At 41.3% G+C, this 17,681-nt stretch overlaps 1 protein-coding gene across 1 annotated transcript; it reads right to left on the reverse strand.

The window, feature by feature from the left end:
• Positions 1-2,014: 2,014 nt before the first annotated feature.
• Positions 2,015-8,815, reverse strand: LOC133366966 (vomeronasal type-2 receptor 26-like). Its single transcript, XM_061590528.1, has 4 exons — positions 8,807-8,815; positions 7,192-7,419; positions 3,335-3,470; positions 2,015-2,916 (listed from the first exon to the last, which is right to left on the reverse strand). The coding sequence occupies exons 1-4, from the start codon at positions 8,813-8,815 to the stop codon at positions 2,015-2,017; spliced, it is 1,275 nt and encodes a 424-aa protein (XP_061446512.1).
• Between the last annotated feature and the right edge of the window lie 8,866 nt (positions 8,816-17,681).

Genomic DNA, 17,681 nt, shown 5'->3' on the forward strand with positions numbered 1-17,681 from the left:
ATCGCCTTTGGGGCCAACAGGTCTCATCCACTTGGAGTTTCAGGGCACCGGGGGCGGTGATGCAGGTTGGCCTCCCTATGCACAATTAGAGTGTGGTCGGGGCAAGAGGTTGACAGATTAGCACCCCCTGGCCCGACAGGGGTTTGGGTCGCCCCAATAGCTGCAAGCAGGCTTTGCCTGACTCATCAGTTGAATCCCGCACTTATGTTCCCTTCTGCAGGTTCATTATCATAATATGAATTTGGTTTAATAAAGTGGCCCGTTATTTAACCCATCATATTGTGTCTGCGTCTTATTTCACCCCTGGGTCGCAAACACCACCTGCCAGAGCTGCACAATCTGAGGAGACAGTTTGGCTTTGGTCTTCATTGGTTCGTGATTGGATCTAGCTGATCACATGATGTGCAAGGCATGTGTCACAGCATAGGCAGCATTATAGAAACTGTAGCTGTGGCCGGTCATGCTCATTTCAAAAAAAGGTGCAGGAAGGCTCTGCAGCTTCTCCTCTCTAGTATAGCTGTCATCAACATCTGTAGGTGCAGTGGAGTTTTAAACTGAAGAAGGGGCATCATGTTCTTGCATCCTTTCCACGTGGATAACTTTATTATGTGGCTGCCTCCATTTAACAATAAAGCCTGAGATAATGTTAAACCTAAATTTAATTGGCTTTAATAAAGGTTTTTGTGATGCAACAATAGAAACATTGATTGTGTGGATATTTTTAAGAGGAAAACACCCCTAAATTTAGGACAGTTAAATATAAGAATCAATGAAAATAATATAGCAAAACATTTCCAGCCAGTGTCTAGATATCTTCACTACATTTATTATTATTATTATTATTATTATTATTATTATTATTATTATTATTATTATTATTATGTAGCAGCAGCAGCAGCATCAGCAGCATGGACAAAATGGAGTTGCAATAATCAAAGCAGAATACATAGACCATTTTCACATAAACCAAAGAAACTAACAAGTACAAAGTTATGCATGAATAAAACAGAGGTAAAGATCATACATGGCATATCCATTTTTTAAATAATAAAGTAATAGTATACAGGATCAGAGTTAAAGGATAGTCTCATATTACATATAATCAAAGGAATGAGTTACAGATAGTTCCAAACAAATTCCTGGATCATAAGTACAACGCTCACATGTCATATGAGTAGTGAATGGCTGCCATATGGCTGTAATGAATATTTACTGAGAAGTAAACAGTTACCCATAATATAAAATTAAAATAAAGCAGGGAATCTCTATTCCAGATGATTTCACTACTTCAGCTAATGTTTAGGAATAAATCACTTCCAGTTTAGATTAGGAACATATCAGAGCAGTTTTCAGCCCTCATGGAGTTCAGCTGCATTCCTTCCTTGCAGTCTAGATCTATTGTAAACCCCTGACTTCCACCTTGTGATTTCACTTCTTCTTCCTTCTCCAGTAATGCCAACTCTTATTCTGAAAGGAATCTACCTGCCACGTTTGCTTTTATACATGAATTCAGTTTTCCCAGTCTTAGAAAGACAGGACAGGATAGTCCTGTTTAGGTTTCTCTTTGTCCATTAAGTTTTAGTTTCTTCAGCTGAACACTGGACCCCCCCTGTGAATTTTTGATCCACCTGTCTGTAAAACAAATCCAAGCAGTTCACATTTCCACAAAAAGACACAAAATAATTTCCACCTTGTGATTTGACTTTTTGTTCCTTCTCCAGTACTGCCAACTCTTACTCTGAAAGAAATCTACCTGCCACGTTTGCTTTTATACGTGATTTCGGTTTTCCATCCCAACCTCTTAGGAGGACAGGACAGGACAGGATAGTCCTGTTTAGGTTTCTCTTTGTCCCTTAAGTTTTAGTTATTTCAGCTGAACACTGGACCCCCTTTGTGAATTTTTGATCCACCTGTCTCCAAAACAAATCCAAGCAGTTCACATTCCCAAAACAAGACACAAAATCATGAAATAGTTGCATGCTTACACAAGGTACAAATTTATGTCGACCTCTTTCTATATCTTTCTTCGCATTAGATGCTCTTTGTTGTTCAACTCAGGCCTCACTAGAATAATGTAGCATTTTGGGGAAAAGATACAACCCAATAACCCAGCACTGGAAGCCAAGATGGAGAAGATCTCCACGGCCACCATGTATTTTCCTCTTGTGCTCAGGTAAGTTGGAATAAAGGAGAGCCAAACACTACAAAAGACCAACATGCTGAAGGTGATGAACTTGGCTTCATTAAAACTGTCAGGCAACTTCCTGGCTAAGAAGGCCACTGTGAAGCTGACAATGGCCAGGATGCCCATGTAGCCCAAAACACAATAGAACATGAAAACGGACCCTTCATTACATTGTAGTATTATTTCTTCAGTTATTGAGTGTAAGTCCAAATCTGGGAATGGAGGAGAGGTTGCCAGCCACAGCGCACAGATCTCTACTTGAATAATGGAGCAGGAAACGATAATGGAATAAGCTAGTCTTTTGCCTACCCATTTCCTCATCCTGGATCCTGGTTTGGTTGCCATGAGTGCCAAAACCACAGAGATGGTTTTGGCCAAAATGCTAGAGAGGGACACAGAGAAGACAATGCCAAAACTTGTTTGCCGGAGAAGGCAGATTGCCTCATTAGGCTTCCCAATGAACATCAAAGAGCAGAGGAAACACAAGAAGAGGGAGATGAGGAGAATGTAGGTGAGGCTTCTGTTGTTGGCTTTGACTATGGGAGTGTCCCGGTGCTTAATGAAGATGCCCAGCACCAGAACTGTGAGAGGAGAGAATAAAACTGCAGAGAATGTTGAAACAATGGCCAAATGTTCATCAAAGGCTAGAAGGTTTGCTATCTTAGGAATGCATCTATCCTGATCTTTGTTTGGATACTGATCTTCTGGGCAACTGAGACAAGTTTCCATGTCTGAAAAACAAACAATATATGAAAATTTGAAACAACCAGGACTATGCTTAAGTAAATTTTGTATCAGCAGTGCATCTACTACAGTGATTTTCACCTTGGAAAGTTTGAAAACTTCCTGCCCAATGGCTTCTGCCCATGACGTTTCAAAATGTAAAGCCATGTATCAAATCTAGAATATTCTTAAGAATTTTCTTATCAGGAGTCCATCTACCATGCCTATCTTTCTAAAAACATTTTCTTCAAAACAGTTAAATGTTAAAATTGTATTATGTTGTCTATAAACAATGAGAATAATACTTAAAGATACATTTTAAACTACATCTTTCCGCTTTCCCTAATCTCATGACAACCAATTTCCAAAAGAGCTTCTCAGAGTTCACTTCAATAAATTGTATCCTTTGCTATATTTTAGCACGACATGTCCTACCCTTTTCATTTGAGACCATTCCATCTGGACATGGAGCACAAGCATAGCAGCAAAATTTCTCCCCCTCTTTCTTATTCTTCCCATAACCAGCAGGGCAGTAGTCATTACATACTGAAACGGGTGGCACCTGTCCAAAGAAGAGTTTAGTCACAGGAAAATGTTTGATGAAATTTATCTTTCGTCATGTGATCTACCAGTAAATGTGGAACATACAATCTGAATCTGCACAGGTGACCAAAATCTGCCTCTCCAAGCATTATACAAACCCAAGAAGATTTCAATATTTATTCTTAGTCCAAGGAACAATAAAACTATGTTAGAATTCAATATAATATTTGGTGTGTGAGTTACAGAGACCTGGGTGAGTGAACTGGAATGACTTGATCTGACCCAGCTTTGTCCACCTGGATACTTGGTGCAACAGCAGCACAAGGAAGGGGGGGAGGAGTTGCTGTGGTCTACAGAACTTCCATCTCTGTCACCAGGAAACCACTCTTTGTTGGAGCTGGCTGTGAGGGCCTGCACCTGGTGTTAGGCCAAAGAGACAGGAAACTAGAGTTGCTGCTGGTATACCATCTACCCTGCTGCCTGGCAGCTTCTCTGACTGAGCTAACAGAGGCCATCTGGGCTGTGGTATTGGAGGAGTCTGGAACAATAGTCCTGGGTGATTTCAATGTTCATGCTGAGGCTGCCTCTAATGTTCTGGCTTGGGACTTCATGGCCTCTATGACAACCATGGGGCTGTCTCAAGTTGTCACTGGCCTGACGAATAGGGCAGGGCACACCCTCGACTTGGTTTTTGCTCCAGATGATGGAAGGGGTGGTCTGGAGATAGGGGGGTGGATGTCATTCCATTGTCATGGTCAGACCATTTTTTGGTGAAGTTTAGACTTAGGGCTCCAATCCTCCCCTGCAGGAGTGATGAACAGATTAAGATGGTCTTCCCCCAGGGACTAATGGAATCCACAGGATTCTTGAATGCCCTGGGGGAATTCCCAGTAGATAGAGCAGGTGACCCTGTTGAAGCCTTGTCACACTGTGGAACAATCAGGTGTGTGGGGCTCTTGACATATTTGCCGGGAAACACTGTCTCTGGCATTGTGGAGCCTGGTTTGCACCTTGCTACACAAGTGAGCTAAGGGCAATGGAATAGGCTAGAGTGCAAGTGGTGAAAGACACGGTGTGAGGCTGATCAGGTATGAGTAAAACATCATAACTGTGCCTGCTGTGTGGCAGTCGGGGCGGTGAAGAAGGCCAACTTCACCAAGATTGCATCCTCAAGTAGGTGTCCAGTGGAGCTTTTCCATATTGTCAGGGGTCTGTTGACATCAACTCCAGGAAAAGCAGTTTTAGTCCCTTTGGAGGCCCACTGTGAATTGTTTGCAAGATACTTTGAGGGACAGTTGCTTGCCTTTGCAGCAATCTTGATGCCTCATCCACATCTACTGTAGTTTTAGTTGATGTGGCCTGATGACATGGACAAGGTGCTTGAGACAATGCGTCCATCAACGTGCCCTCTCGACCCTTGCTCTTCTCGGCTTATGAAAGCTTGCCAAGGGCATTTGATGGAGTGGATCCAGGGTGTGGTCAACGGATTGTTTGGGGAGGGAATGGTTCCAGCCACCCTGAAAGAGGCAGTGATCCAATCCCTCCTGAAAAACCCCACCCTGGACCCACTGGTTTGCGACAACTACCGCCCGGTCACAAATACCCCCTTTTTAGGGAAGGTGATTGAGAGAGTTGTGGTGCAGCAATGGCAAGTACTCTTGGATGAAACAGATTATCTTGACCCATTCCATTCTGGGTTCAGGCCTGGTTATGGAACTGAATCAGCCTTGGTGGCCCTGATGGATGACCTTTATTGGGAAAAGGATGATGGAGTGCAACCGTGTTATTCTTACTTGATCTCTTGGTGGCTTTTGATTCCATTAATCATGGTATCCTTCTGGGCTGCCATGGCGAGAAGGGTATTGGAGGCACTATTTTACAATGGTTCCAATCCTATCTGCAGGGTTGTTTTCAGAGAATGGCATTGGGTGATTGTATTTCGCCCCTCTGGCAGTTGTGCTGTGGGGTTCCACAGGGTACCATCCTGTCTCCCATACTGTTTAATATCTATATGAATCCCTTGGGAGCAGTTATCAGGAGATTTGGGGTGAGGTGTTTGCAGTATGCCTACGATACCCAGCTCTATTTCTCTATAACGTCTGAATCGAGAGAGGCCATGCAAGCCCTGGATCGCTGCCTGGACAGGGGGTGGGCTGCATGAGGGTCAATAAACTGAGTCTGAATCCTTGCAAGATGGAGACGCTGTGGATTGGTGGTTTCTAAGTTCGGATAATTGGTCAGTTGCCTGCTATGGATGGTGTTGTATTCTCTCTGAAAGAGCAGGTTTGTAGTCTGGGGGTGCTCCTGGAACCATCTTTGTCACTAGAGGCCCAGGTGACTTCAATGGGTAGGAGTGCCTGTTACTAGCTTTGGTGGTAAGACAACTGTGGCCATTTCTGTACCAGGATAGCCTAACCAATGTTGTCCATGCATTGGTAACATCCAGGCTGAATTACTGTAATGTGCTCTGTGGGGCTACTCTTGAGGTTAGTCTGGATGCTGCAGCTGGTGCAAAATGCAGTGGCGGGACTGTTCAGTGGGGCGGGGTATCACTAACATGTCACCCCACTGCTGAAAGAATTGCATTGGCTACCTATTAGTTACAGGGCTAAGTTCAAGGTTCTGGTTTTGGTCTGCAAAGCCCTGTACAGCTTGGCACCAGGATACCTGAAAGACCGCCTTATCCCTTATAAACCCACTGTGCTCTGTTGGTGAGGGCCTTCTGCAGATACCATCTTATCAGGAGGTCCATTCTGCACAATGTAGGAAATGAACCTTTAGTGTAGTGGCATCTACCCTTTTCCATCCCCTTAATTATTAGACAGGTGTGTCTGTTAACTTTTTGGTGCCTACTGAAGACCTTTCTCTTTCAACAAGCCTTCTAAATAGAAACCTTATCCTAGTCTGTGTCTGTGCTGGAATTGCTTTTTAAGATGTTTTTAAACCTTTTTAAAATTTTAAATAGATGTTTTCAAAGCTTTAAAAATGTTTTTAAAGGTTTTGTTTTAATATGTTTTTAATGGTTTTGGTTTAATATATTAAATTTTTTTTTATGTGTTAAAGTGTTTTTAGTGCTTTTGTCTGCCACCCTGGGCTCCTACTGGGAGAAGGGATGAGATATAAATCTAATAAATAAATAATGTCATTACTAGCTATGTCTATTTAGAGAATCACAACCTAATGCTATGTGTATCAGCAATTTCACAAAAAAGAATAATGGGCAACATTCCTTATACTCTCATGGGGATTGGTCCTTAGTTATCAGAGATGTCTTCCATTGATGTTCCACTTTTTGGTATTGTGGTTTATTTATATGCATGATTAATGAATGTTTGTTATTTCTTAAAGGACAGTGTCATATCTAGGTGGCTCACAAGCTGAGATTATCTTTTTATTATATATCTCAGTATCACATAGAATGATGCAATATAAGATCATGTACAAAGCAAAGTTCAATCAACAAGATAGCAGATTCATCTGAAGTTGAAGCTTCAGGCCTGCTGGGCTTCATTTTTCTAAACTACTTTCCACACATATATCAATTCCACCTCCTTTTATTTTAAAAAACAAACATCCTTATTTCTTTAATTTGTCAGCAGTATTCCTATGATTTTCAAATGTAATTATGTTTTAAATGAAATAATGCCTCCTTTGCTTTTGTTATATCATTATGCCTCATTTTTCCCTCCCAGAGGACCATGAATGTTGGCATTTGAGAGACAGTGCAGGCATCTTCTTACCTCAGTTAAGCCTCTGTGCCATTTGATACTGTCTTCATCAATGGAGAGCTCTTTGCCAGGAGGAGCCTGAGGATCCAGCCCTCCCACTTTGACCCTGATGTAGGAGTTATTTGGGAAAGTGACCAAGTTTGTAACATCAAATCCAGCTGCCAATTCTCCATGTTCATTAAATGTAATTTCATCTCCAGCACTGTTGTTGAATGAGATACTCTGAAGGAATGAGTGGACCTAGGTGGAAAGAGAATTCAAAGATCTAGAAAGCGGTGCAATATTCTCATTCAGTTTGTTTGTTCAGCTAAAATGCAAATATAATCTCTCCTTATTTGTTGAATGAGATCCTCTGAAGTCATGAGTGGAGCTAAGTGGAAAGAGAAAGGGAGAATGCAAAGGCCTATCAAGTGTTGTAATATTCTCATTTAGTTTGTTCAAGTAGCTTTCCTGGATTGTATAATTATTGTCCTCTAAGGGTGAGCCATTACAATTGACAATGGACAGTATTCAACTTTCAGTAGGAGATACAGAAAGACAGGGATATCATGAATCACTGAATTTCCAAGAGACTTCTAAAAAGATAAGTGGAAGAGAAATAATGCTTGTTTGGGATCATCCTTTGTAAAGGAAGGGAAAGGATTTGAGAAGATGAACAAGAAAAGGGCTGGGTTTACTTCTTCGGTAGACATAATAGAAGCCAATTACAGATTGGCTACAAATTTGTTTAGTGTCATTCTTATTATTTATTTATTTAAGGATTATTTTTGCTATCCATTATTCAATCTATCTGTGAGCTACCAAATACTGAAACTTGCCCAGGTGTCAATTTATTTATTTTATTTTATTTATTTAATTTAATTTATATACCGCCCTAAGCCCGAAGGCTCTCTGGGCGGTGTACAAAAAGATAAAAAAACAAGCAATGTATAAATACAATAAATACAATAAATCAAGAAAACAAAACAAACAAACAATAAAAGAACCAAACAACATCCAAAATACAAATAATGATGAAAATGCTATTAAAACACACTTTAAAATGCCTGGGAGTATAAAAAGGTTTTCACCTGGCGCCGAAAAGATAGTAGCGTCGGCGCCAGGCGCACCTCATCGGGGAGGCTGTTCCACAGTTTGGGGGCCACCACAGAAAAGGCCCTGGTTCTAGTCACCACCCTCCGAGCTTCTCGATGGGATGGCACTCGGAGGAGGGCCTTAGATGTTGAGCGCAGTGTCCGGGTAGGTTCATATTGGGAGAGGCGGTCCACCAGGTATTGCGGTCCCATGCCGTGTAGGACTTTATAGGTCAAAACCAGCACTTTGAATCTAGCCCGGAAACAAACAGGAAGCCAGTGCAGACGGGCCAGAACAGGTGTTATATGAGCGGACCTTCTGGTCCGCGTCAGCAATCTGGCCGCTGCATTCTGGACTAGTTGTAGTTTCCGAACAGTCTTCAAGGGCAGCCCAAAGTAGAGCGCATTGCAGTAGTCCAGTCTAGAAGTTACCAGAGCATGAACAACTGAGGCGAAGTCATCAATGCTGTAATGTCCTAAACACAGGTGTCAGGGTTATATGTGAGAATGCAGACTTGCATGTAAACTGGACACTTTGTAGCAGGAAACATTACCTTCCACATTTGCACCATCTGAGAAGACAGCCTGGCCTTGGTCTCCGTTCATTTGCGATTGAATCTAGCTGCGTGCATGGTATGTAAGGCATGTGCCAGAGCATACACAGCATTATAGACACTGTAGCTGTGCCCAGTCATGCTCATTTCAAAAAAAGGTGCAGGAAGGGTCTCCAGATTCTCCTCTCTGGTACATGTTTCATCAATGTCTGTTGACGCAGTGGAGTTTGAAAGTGAACAAGCAAATGCTTGTTCCCAGAAATTGTTGATAAAACCATCTGAATCTGCCCAGGAAGGTTTGACACTCTGAAGAAATTCTTGGAAGGCTTGAAGCTCCATTGAGTGAATTGCCAAGGAGATAGCACCATGGAACATTTGTATATTAATGTCAAAAACTTTTTGAATGATATGTAGTGTGAAATCGATTTGGGCTGTTGTAATCCATACTTTTGCTTCAAGAGATATTAGTTTAAACACCTTTATTGCTGCAATAGCAGTTGCGAACCATGCAATAGATGCACTTCCTCCATATATAACAACTGCATTGGCTTTGCTCATCGCGAAATCTGGTAACAAAATCCCAGTTTCAACTACCATGTCAAGCAAGTTACCAGAGAAATGCAGGCTGTATTGAATTCTTTCTGTAAACGCTGAACAGATCCCATTCTTGGAAAGCATTGGCTCCATTGTCTTCAAGAAATGTTCTCCACCTTCATTATCTATAATGATAAGCCCCACCCAATTCCATCTGAAATGCAGAAGTAACTGGATAATTTCCTGGTATTGAAGGGCCTCATTGGGGACCATGCGGTAAAAGGGAGGGAACCTGATTTGATCATTCATTGATGGCTGAAATGAACCATATGAAATCTGAAAAAGGAAAAAACACACCAAATATTTCAGAGTGGGAAAAGGAGCTCATAATAATATATCTGATGATTTTCTTTCAGTGTAATCCTAAATACATGTATCCCAAATATACTTTCTTTTAGGACAGTGGTGGGAGGCCCATTTGGCTCTGCAGGCCAGATCCTTTGTAGTAAACAACTTAACAAAATATCCTCTAAATATCAGGAAGCAAGATATTAGAAATGAAAATCAACTGAAAGGTATAAATTCCACCTTTCTAAACAACATGATTGATTAGGTAATTAGGTAAAAAAAACCAACTCACTCTTCCCAAGTACCATACTTCAATCAATCATGCAATAAAAGAAAGCAATCCAATTCAATTCCCAGCCCCCTATAGAAGAGTAAACATGACCTAATTTAACATTTCATATAGAAAGCAGGATTGGACCAAGATGAAGGAGGTGTGAAAATTGGAGGGAGAAATATCAATAATTTAAGATATGCAGACGATACCATACTACTAGCAGAAACCAGTAATGATTTGAAATGAATGCTGATGAAAGTTAAAGAGGAAAGCACAAAAGCAGGTGTGCAGCTGAACGTCAAGAAGACTAAAATAATGACAACAGAAGATTTATGTAACTTTACAGTTGACAATGAGGACACTGAACTTGTCAAGGATTATCAATATCTTGGCACAGTCATTCACCAAAATGGAGACAATAGTCAAGAAATCAGAAGAAGCTTAGGACTGGGGAGGGCAGCTGTGAGAGAACTAGAAAAGGTCCTCAAATGCAAAGATGTATCACTGGACACTAAAGTCAGGATCATTCAGACCATGGTATTCCCGATCTCTGTGTATGGAGGTGAAAGTTGGACAGTGAAAAAAGTGGATAAGAGAAAAATCAACTCTGAAATGTGGTGTTGGAGGAGAGCTTTGCGGATACCATGGACTTTGAAAAGACGAATAATTGGGTGTTAGAACAAATTAAACCAGAACTATCACTAGAAGCTAAAATGATGAAACTGAGGTTATCATACTTTGGACACATAATGAGAAGACACGATTCACTAGAAAAGACAATAATGCTGGGAAAAACAGAAGGGAGTAGAAAAAGAGGAAGGCCAAACAAGAGATGGATTGATTCCATAAAGGAAGCCACAGACCTGAACTTACAAGATCTGAACAGGGTGGTTCATGACAGATGCTGTTGGAGATCGCTGATTCATAGGGTCGCCATAAGTCTTAGTCAACTTGGAGGCACATAACAACAACAACAACAACAATGTTACTACAGCTGAAAATACAGACCATTCAATTCCACTCAAGACCATCCTTTCATGATCAACAAGCCTATACCAATCAAACACATCGATACTCTGAATCAGTATATTTGAACATACTATTCTAGCACAACCTCCAATCATATTTTCTACACTCTGCAAACACTCCCATACTTCAATCTCGCATTCTCAATCAATGACCCATTCACATGTCTACACCATGAGTCTCAGGTAAACCTGGACAAGTACTGACATACAAGCAAGCAACAATGCACAAACACCTGCTAAATAAAAAGATTCCTACAAAGCACCCCTTTGCCTCTCACTTGGGGATGGAGAGAATCTATCCCCAAGAGCAGGCTCTCACCATGGGGGTGCAGAGAGCACTTTCTCCAACTTTCTAACAGACCAGGTAGTGTCACTTCATCCTTTTCCACTGCCACCCCCCAAAAAGAAGGAAATAGTGTAAATATGAGTGCCTCCTATAAATATCACCCACTTCCCTCATCTATCAACTGAGCGACCAAAAGCTATTTATATACCAGCTGCCACCAAACAAAGTAGTACAAATCAATGCATTCTTTGGAAACTCGCCCCCTCATACACATTGTTGCATACCCATATTATGCCCCCCAAACATCTCTATTTACAGTATTTCAGCTCCTTTTATTCTTTCTCATTCCACCACTCCATCTTTAGGAATCATCAAATTCCTACTGGAAAGAAAACAGAAGAGTAAATTATGGTGGAAGATTAAGGGAAATCTTAATTTCTCTGATACTCAGATCCTACCTATGGAATCTTGTAAAGATTTAAGACGTCTGCCATGTGTGAGGAGGTGTCATAACTTAGTCCCCTAATGACTCCCAGTACATTTTTCTGGATGCCACATTGATAGATGGGGACAAAGTGGTGTGATTTAAACAGCAGGTCCAGAGTGGTGCGGTAGGTCATCCTTGAATCAGAGCCACTATTGTGTATGTGAAACCCGAGTGTGACATTGGGCAAGATCTTGGGATTCTCATTGATTTCATCAACAGCAAACACCAAGGCCAGGATGTGTTGGTAGAACTTTGTCCACACACTGCAAATAAAGTTGCTTGCTATTTCATGGGTGAATTAAACAGTGTGTAAACACTTAATCTGAGATATTGTACTGCTTGACATCAAGGAGTGGGCACAGCCAGCAAAGGTAGTCACAAGCAAAGTCTTATTTGAAAAAAGAATGATGTTTTTGTGCCTTTAGACATATAGACTATATAATTCAATATGTTCAGACCTGTTTGCAACCTATATCAGTTTTCCTCCTCTTAATATCAATGTTCAGATCTGACTTCAATTTATATCAGTTTTTTAATATCTGAGAGTAACTAGATTGTGAATAGATACAGAATGGATCAAACTATTACTTGAATTTCACTTTCTTCATTCTCAATATTTTTATCAATTTTGTTTTTTACCACTATACAGTTTCAGCTAGAAACATGCTCTGTCATACATATTCTACAATTCTACAATGGAGCACCTGAAAACTCCATTGGCTTCATACATCACTAGATCTCTGCAGCATCAGCCTCTAGGTTTTTATAGTTTAAAAACCATGAGTGAATGAACATAAGAAGAAATGTACTGAGTCTGTTCTACATGGTCTTTACCAACCTTATGTGTTTATACCAAGGACTGAACTGGGGACCTTATGCATGCAAAATGTGCTGAATTGCTGAGCTATGGCTGCTTTCTAAAGGCAGACAAATAGATGTTTCTACTGGTTTGCTGCCCTGAATCAGTGATTCTTACTTTTCCTTTGGTAATGTGCTGCATATGTTCCCTCTTTGATCCACTCATTTCAGCTCTATAATACTTCCCTTTAACCGCATTCCGTTGGTAAGATCAGATAAAACTATAGTACAGGGGTGGCCACTCCGTGGCTCTCCAGATGCTGCTGAACTACAGCTCCCATCAGTCTCAGCCAATACAGCTCATGGTCAGGGATGATGGGAGCTGTATTCCAGCAGCATCTGGAGAGCCACGGAGTAGCCACCCCTGCTATAGTACAAAGTAACATCCATGTGTACAGAAGTCTTCATAGCATTCTGCTATTCATAATTTCTAGCCCAGTTAGGAATGAAGGCAAGGGAAAGAAGATTTGTTTTTAATGCTTTGGTCATGAGATTCTAGTTGCCCTTAGAGTGTTCCAAGAAAGGAACAGACCCACTCCTTTTCACAGCATATCCCCTTGACACTAGCAATTTCCAGTTAACTACTTTTTCATCACATATAAAAATATAAAGTATCGATAAAATGAAATTAAGGAAACCTTTTCCTTACAGTGAAAGGTCAACTAAGACATAAGAAGGATGCTTGTTGAACTGAACATCAGAGAATATGTAATGGACATGAGAGGCCATTTCACCAATGAGGAGATCACCTGGCTGGTACCACTCATGCCAAATATGTAAAGGATTAGTTGTGGCGCACTTAACGCTATGCACTTTGCACATCAGGTTGGGGAGCAGCAGCAACAGCAGCAGCACCAACATCCTTGTTTCAAACTTGAATGCTCCTGTCTTTCTCTACAATATAGTTACTACCATCAGCCTATTTTGAGCAAGATGAATTGGACGGCAACTCTGTCTATGAATTAGTCAGTGTGACATGCATCCACGTTATCCTTAACCTCAACACTGTCAAAAATTCATGCCTTGAAAGCCAAACCACATACATCAATGTGAAGCTTGACCTACACAATGCAAGAGAGAAACTGATCACAATGATAGAGCCCTGCCTCCCTCTTGTCCATTACCTTAGCTGTCTATGGAATACTGAGGCACTTATAACCATTTCAGACTTGCTTGTTGATTCTTTCCCATGTCTGCCTCCTGGAGCCATGGCCAGGAGAGTTGATCATGGTAATTTTAATAATTACAGGGCAGAAGTGATTTTCTGCAATATTTTCTGCAATATTTTGGGACTCCATGATGCATCCTCAGTAACTGAACAGCCAAACTAAATATATTTGTCACATTACAAAATCATAGAGTAGGAAGGGGATCTCTAAGGTACAACCCCTCTGCTGATGAAGGACATCCACAGATACAATACACCTGATAGGCATCAATTCTCTGCCTAAGAATTGCTCCATCAAAATCTTCTTAGAGCTGAACAGTTCCTATCCTGCACTAGATCCTCATTTAAGATACAAGAAGTATGGAATTATAAAACATTTGCATTAAAAATCCCACCCACCCATTTCCCCCACTACTCTTAATTTGTTGCTGCTGGAGGTGCCTACACCCTCTAGCGTACACAACATTGAATGGACCCTGTCTGCTACCCTCTGCTCTTTGTATTACAAGCTGGATCTTGGGAACAGTGCAGGAGAGGTTCTAACTATGCCAGGATGTAGGGAGCCTGGGAAATATAGCTAACATGACACCCAGCCACTTTAGTCCCAGCAGTCTGTATAGGAATGTCTGTGGCAATCTGGCATGGATGGGAACCTCTCTGCTACCAGTCTCTCACCATGGTAAGAAGTGCAAATCAGAACAATGACAGGGAGGTCTCATCAGTGTAAGGAAATATACAGGATGTAGGAAAAAGGTCTTGTGCCTTGAATGCTCTGTATACGTCGGGGCCATTTCTTAGTTTCTGTACATTATAAGACATGGCTAATTCCTTTCTGCTTCCTATGCCACTACATTGACATTCCAGGATTCATTCTGAAGAAGTGTAGAGGTTCAAGGAACAGTCACCTAAATATTTTGAATAAATTAAATGAATGCAGTAATAACTGTGGGGGCTTCAAAATGGATTCCACAAAACATGATCCGTGTTTTAACATAATTTTTACTTTGCATTAACGGCTTGAGAAGATATGAAGATCCCTGCTGGATTATGCAAATGGCCCATCTAGTCCAACAGCTTGTTCTCATAGTGGCCAACCAGATGCCCATGGGAAGCCCACAAGCAGGACCTGAGCACTCTCCCCTCCTGCTGCTTCCACCAACTCGTATTCAAAGCATACTGCCTTCGACAGTGGACGCAGAACATAGCCATCATGGCTAGTAGCCATTGATAGCCTTATCCACCATGCATTTCTCCAAATCTCCTTCAAAGCCATCCAAGTTAGCAGCCATGACTGCCTCTTGTGGAAGTAAATTTCATAGTTTAACTATAGTAGTTCAGATAGTCACTTTAAATATGTTGGATTTACTTTGCAATTTTAGTTAAGTTTATTTAGTGAAGTAAATCATTTTCTTTTGCTTCTATTTCTGTGAATATGTGAAGTACAGCAACATTTTTCATAATTTACACTAACAAAAACTACAAAATAATTGTGGAATAATGGCACTGGCTATTCTTCAGAATGGTCTCTAGTGGACATCAGGAGTGTCTCAGTTTGCACAAGATAAAACAGTGAGAGGTGAAATATATTCTAGCAAAATTCTAGATGTGCATGCATCTTGGGCAGGCCACATTTGTTTTTTCCAACAGCTAGAGCAGCCTTTCCCAACCAGTGTGCCTCCAGATGTTGTTGGACCACAATTCCCATCTTTCCTGACCATTGGCAATGCTGGCTGAGGCTGATGGGAGTTGTGGTCCAGCAACATCTGGAGGCACACTGGTTGGGAAAGGCTGAGCTAGAGTCATTGCTGAAGTAGCAACATATTGTAGCTGTCAATGCACCCAAATTAGAAATAGAGTATAACCTAAAGTTTGAAACATGAAAGTCTATCTTCACCATCATATGACATTGGGCTCCTAATGGGAGGAAGGGTGGGATATAAATTTTACTACTACTACTACTACTACTACTACTACTACTACTATAATAATAATAATAATATTTGATCAATAAAAAGGCTTTGAAATTAATAAAAATAAATTTGACACAGATAATAAGACAAATATAATTTTCTAGGTTAGATTCTCTGTAGAAACAGTAGTAATGCAGGAAAGAAACAAAGTAAGAACACCTTCAAAGATACAAAAATGTAATTCTTCATCTTTGGATATGTAGTCCTGATTGCTGGTGTTAGTGAATTTCTGGTGTTAGTGCAGGTTTTTATTCTTTTTATTCTTAAGCAGGCACATGTAGCCTCCCACCCAAATTTAAACCAAAGCTGTCCCTGGCCACATCCACACCAGACCTTTATTCCACTTTAGACAGTCATGGCTTCCCCCAAAGAATCTTGGGAAGTGCAGTTTGTGAAGGGTGCTCAGAATTGCTAGGCGAGGCCCTATCCCCCTCACAGAGCTACAATTCCCAGGAGAGGGGCTGACTCTTAAACCACTCTGGCCAACATTGCTTATCAAAATTAGGATATGTGCAAATTTCAAAGGCTGTTTCAGTTATTTCAGTTCTCATACTGTTTTGAAAAGTGCAAATTTGATAAATTCAGCTCTAAATGTGAACTGAACAGAATTTCTTCCCCATCCCTTCTCATGAGATATGTGAATGGATACAGAACAGACAGACAGACAAATGGACAATAACACCTTGAACTGACCCCGGTAATAGGTTGGCAAACAGTGCAGATCTCTGAGCAGAGATGTTATATGCTGAGAGGGTTCCTGTCAGCAACCATGCTGCAGTATTGTTAATCACCACACCCCTATTCCCTTACCACTCTAGTTAGTTTAGGCAATTGACAGGGCTGGTAATTGAAGTCCAAAGGGCAGAGGCTGTTTAGTGGAGAGAGAGCTAAGTAATGTTGGTATTGTTATAGAATTGTGGGGGTGGGTTTGGATGATATCTATGAGACTTTTCTAGCTTATAGCTATGTGGTTGCAAGAGATACAGTCTGCCAGGAAGAAACCCTCTCGACTGGTCAGTCTGTAAGCTGATGGACCTGTCATGTGCTCTATTAACAGATAGTAGAATCAGCCAGGAAAGCAATGTGGGCCATTAAGAACTTTTTTGTGGAGAGGCCTCCCTCCCAACAATTAAGTAGTTTGTGCATCTGTGTTAGAGTTAGTATGAAGAAAAGCTGGGAACTGAAAACAGACAAAGAGGTTTGCTTCCTCTGTGTGTCTGAACCCCTAAAACCATATTCATGGGCTTTGGGGAGCAAGATCTGATGGACTGTTAATGCTGTGAACTCCTCCATCTTAAACTCAGGTTGTGTATATGTGTAAAGAAACCATATCCCATAAAAACACCATAATTCTCTCCTGACTTGTATTCCAAGGAAACCAAACCCTGGGTCAGTGCAGGAACCCCTGGAAGTCTCTCACCACTCAAGAGACTGGATGCCAGTCTCTGCCAGCTGCACGGAGATGATTAATGGTGCTGTAAAACAATTAGTTGGCAGCTGCCAAAGCAGGGGCTTGGTTGTAAAGTAGAAAAGGGTTAAAGAAAATGTGGATAAGCAAGGAAAGGGGTAGAGGGGTTTCAGTTCCATGTACCAGTCCATCTTCCAAAGGCAAGATTAGTAACAAATCCAAGGTTCAATATTCCATCAAGATCTGGCATGGCTCGCGAGGGTCTGATGCTGGCATCTGAAGTTGCTTCCAGCAGAGGGCAAAAGACCTCTCACTGCCTTTTAAGCTCCCCTCCCTGGTTCATGTGCTAGCAATCAGCCCTCCAGCACCTGGGAGCTTGTAGCCTTAAATGGCCAGAACACCTGTTTTGCTATGTCCAGGGCCAAGCAGCTTCTTGTTCACTCTCTGAGTCTGCCTGAGGGGTTCCAGCTGTGTCCTAAACATCTTCCAGTAGTGGACATTTAAAATTGACTCT

This window comes from Rhineura floridana, chromosome 11, assembly GCF_030035675.1.
Source record: "Rhineura floridana isolate rRhiFlo1 chromosome 11, rRhiFlo1.hap2, whole genome shotgun sequence".
NCBI lineage: Eukaryota > Metazoa > Chordata > Lepidosauria > Squamata > Rhineuridae > Rhineura > Rhineura floridana.

Bases quoted from the DNA above. Each gene is read 5' to 3' on its own strand.
- LOC133366966 (XM_061590528.1), bottom strand. The intron at 3,471-7,191 runs GTAAGAAGATGC...TTCTTTGGACAG, and splicing joins GGCACAGAGGCTTAACTGAG to GTGCCACCCGTTTCAGTATG. The intron at 2,917-3,334 runs GTCGTGCTAAAA...TTTGTTTTTCAG, and splicing joins AAATGAAAAGGGTAGGACAT to ACATGGAAACTTGTCTCAGT.